This window comes from Microtus ochrogaster, chromosome 18 (genome assembly GCF_000317375.1).
Source record: "Microtus ochrogaster isolate Prairie Vole_2 chromosome 18, MicOch1.0, whole genome shotgun sequence".
Lineage (NCBI taxonomy): Eukaryota > Metazoa > Chordata > Mammalia > Rodentia > Cricetidae > Microtus > Microtus ochrogaster.
Window position 1 is genome coordinate 48,774,330 of NC_022020.1, and position 1,668 is coordinate 48,775,997.

Below are 1,668 nucleotides of genomic sequence, written 5' to 3' on the forward strand. Positions count from 1 at the left end.
CCCTCCTCCTCGGGACTTTTCGGGCTGTGGTATCTCTTTGTCTTCCACAGGTTTTAGGAGGTGAGAAAGAACAGAGGGTCCCCTTTGCTGAGCAAAGCAGCAAAGGCAGAGATGAACGGCCTCACGAAGTGGTATAAAGGGAGGCTTCACTGATGCCACAGCAGAGCGATTTCAAGACAGAGACTCCACAGGGCCCCCATTTTCCTCTGCATCTCTGGCCTCTTATTTAGTTTAATTATTTGTTATTTTGTGTGTGCGCATATGTGTTTGTACCCATGGGTGGAGCCAGAAGAGGGCACCCAGTGGTCTCTGGCACAACTTCCTGCCATTTCACTGAGGCAAGTTCTCTCTCCCTGAACCTAGGGCTCATGTTTTCTTGGCTAGATTGGAAGTCAGCAAGCCCTAGCAATCCTTCCCCAGCCCACCCCTCACCTTGGAAGTGGAGTTACAGGCCTGTGCAGGATCTGACTTGTGTGGGTGCTGGGATCTGCACTCCAGCCCTTATGATTACACAACGTGAGTCCCTAACCTTCAAACCATTGCTCCAGCTTTCCTTATTTCCCATTAGGGAACTCTAGACCAAGGTGGGTAATCCCATACTTATTCGGAGAAGACCTCAAGCTGCTTTTACAGACATAAGAGGGAGGTTTTGGCCCTGCAGGCTGAATGACACAGAAGCCACTAATACGCTTCAGCAGGCCTTAATGCTTTTGACAATTTATCCTTATTTTTTCTCCCATTCAAAACTACTTTCCTAGAAGTAGTAATTATTAGTTGTTGAACATTTGGTCATGGAACTTCTTATCTCTACATCTGCCCTAAGATAATTTATGATATATTTAAAAATAGCTAACAGAGAGGATACTGAATGTTCTTAGCACAAAGAAATGACAAATATTTGAGATGACGTAAACATTCGTTAACCTGATGTCATGATCCCATATCGTAAACGTTTACCAGAATCTGCATGTAAATTTTAAAAAGTTCTATTTTTTAAAAAAAGAAGAAAATTTAAGTATTTTTGTTCAGTGCTCTTATCCTGGCGGCTTCCAGGCAGCACCAGCACTAATTGTCCTCATCCGCAGGCGCAGGTACCAAGGACTTTACAACCCACGAGGCTGGATGGGTTCTCAGGAGTCTTTCTCCGTCTCAGCAGAGACGAGGTGTCAAGGGACAGGACTGTGATGATGCAGCCTCGGTCTGGAGTCACAGCTGGATTTGCCGCTTTGCAACAGCTCCCCTTATCCCACGGGGCAGTACCATTTTCAAATGCTCACAGCTCGTCTCTGTCTCTGTTCTGTTACCTGGGCCGTCGGATTTCTTTTTGATTGGCCCACCCTCTCGATCGTCCCATTCCACTGGACCTGCGTTATACATGATAAAAGACGTGTCTTTATATAGAGCCCTGTGCCGTTTTTATTAATAAAGAATGTCTAAAACTTTGGCAGAACACACACTTGAGAATAACAAAGACAACGTCAAATAAAACAATGTAGTGAGAGGAGCTGGCTTCATTATTAAATAAATATTAAAACTAACCCCACGGTATTAAATGCGAAAGCATGCAACCGAGATCCAGAGCTTGACAATAGAAGAACGAGTCAGAATACACTTCCAAATCATATCTAAGCCAAAATAGGAGCTGAGGGCCGCTCCTGCTTTTTTTTT

At 44.5% G+C, this 1,668-nt stretch overlaps 1 protein-coding gene across 1 annotated transcript in view; it reads right to left on the reverse strand.

Moving 5' to 3' along the window:
• Piezo2 (piezo type mechanosensitive ion channel component 2) overlaps window positions 1-1,668 on the reverse strand; it is a 354,156-nt gene that overhangs the window by 38,884 nt on the left and 313,604 nt on the right. The window contains exon 36 of the mRNA XM_026783664.1: window positions 1,305-1,364. Within this exon, the coding sequence (XP_026639465.1) occupies window positions 1,305-1,364 (60 nt within the window). The remainder of the gene's footprint in view (window positions 1-1,304; window positions 1,365-1,668) is intronic.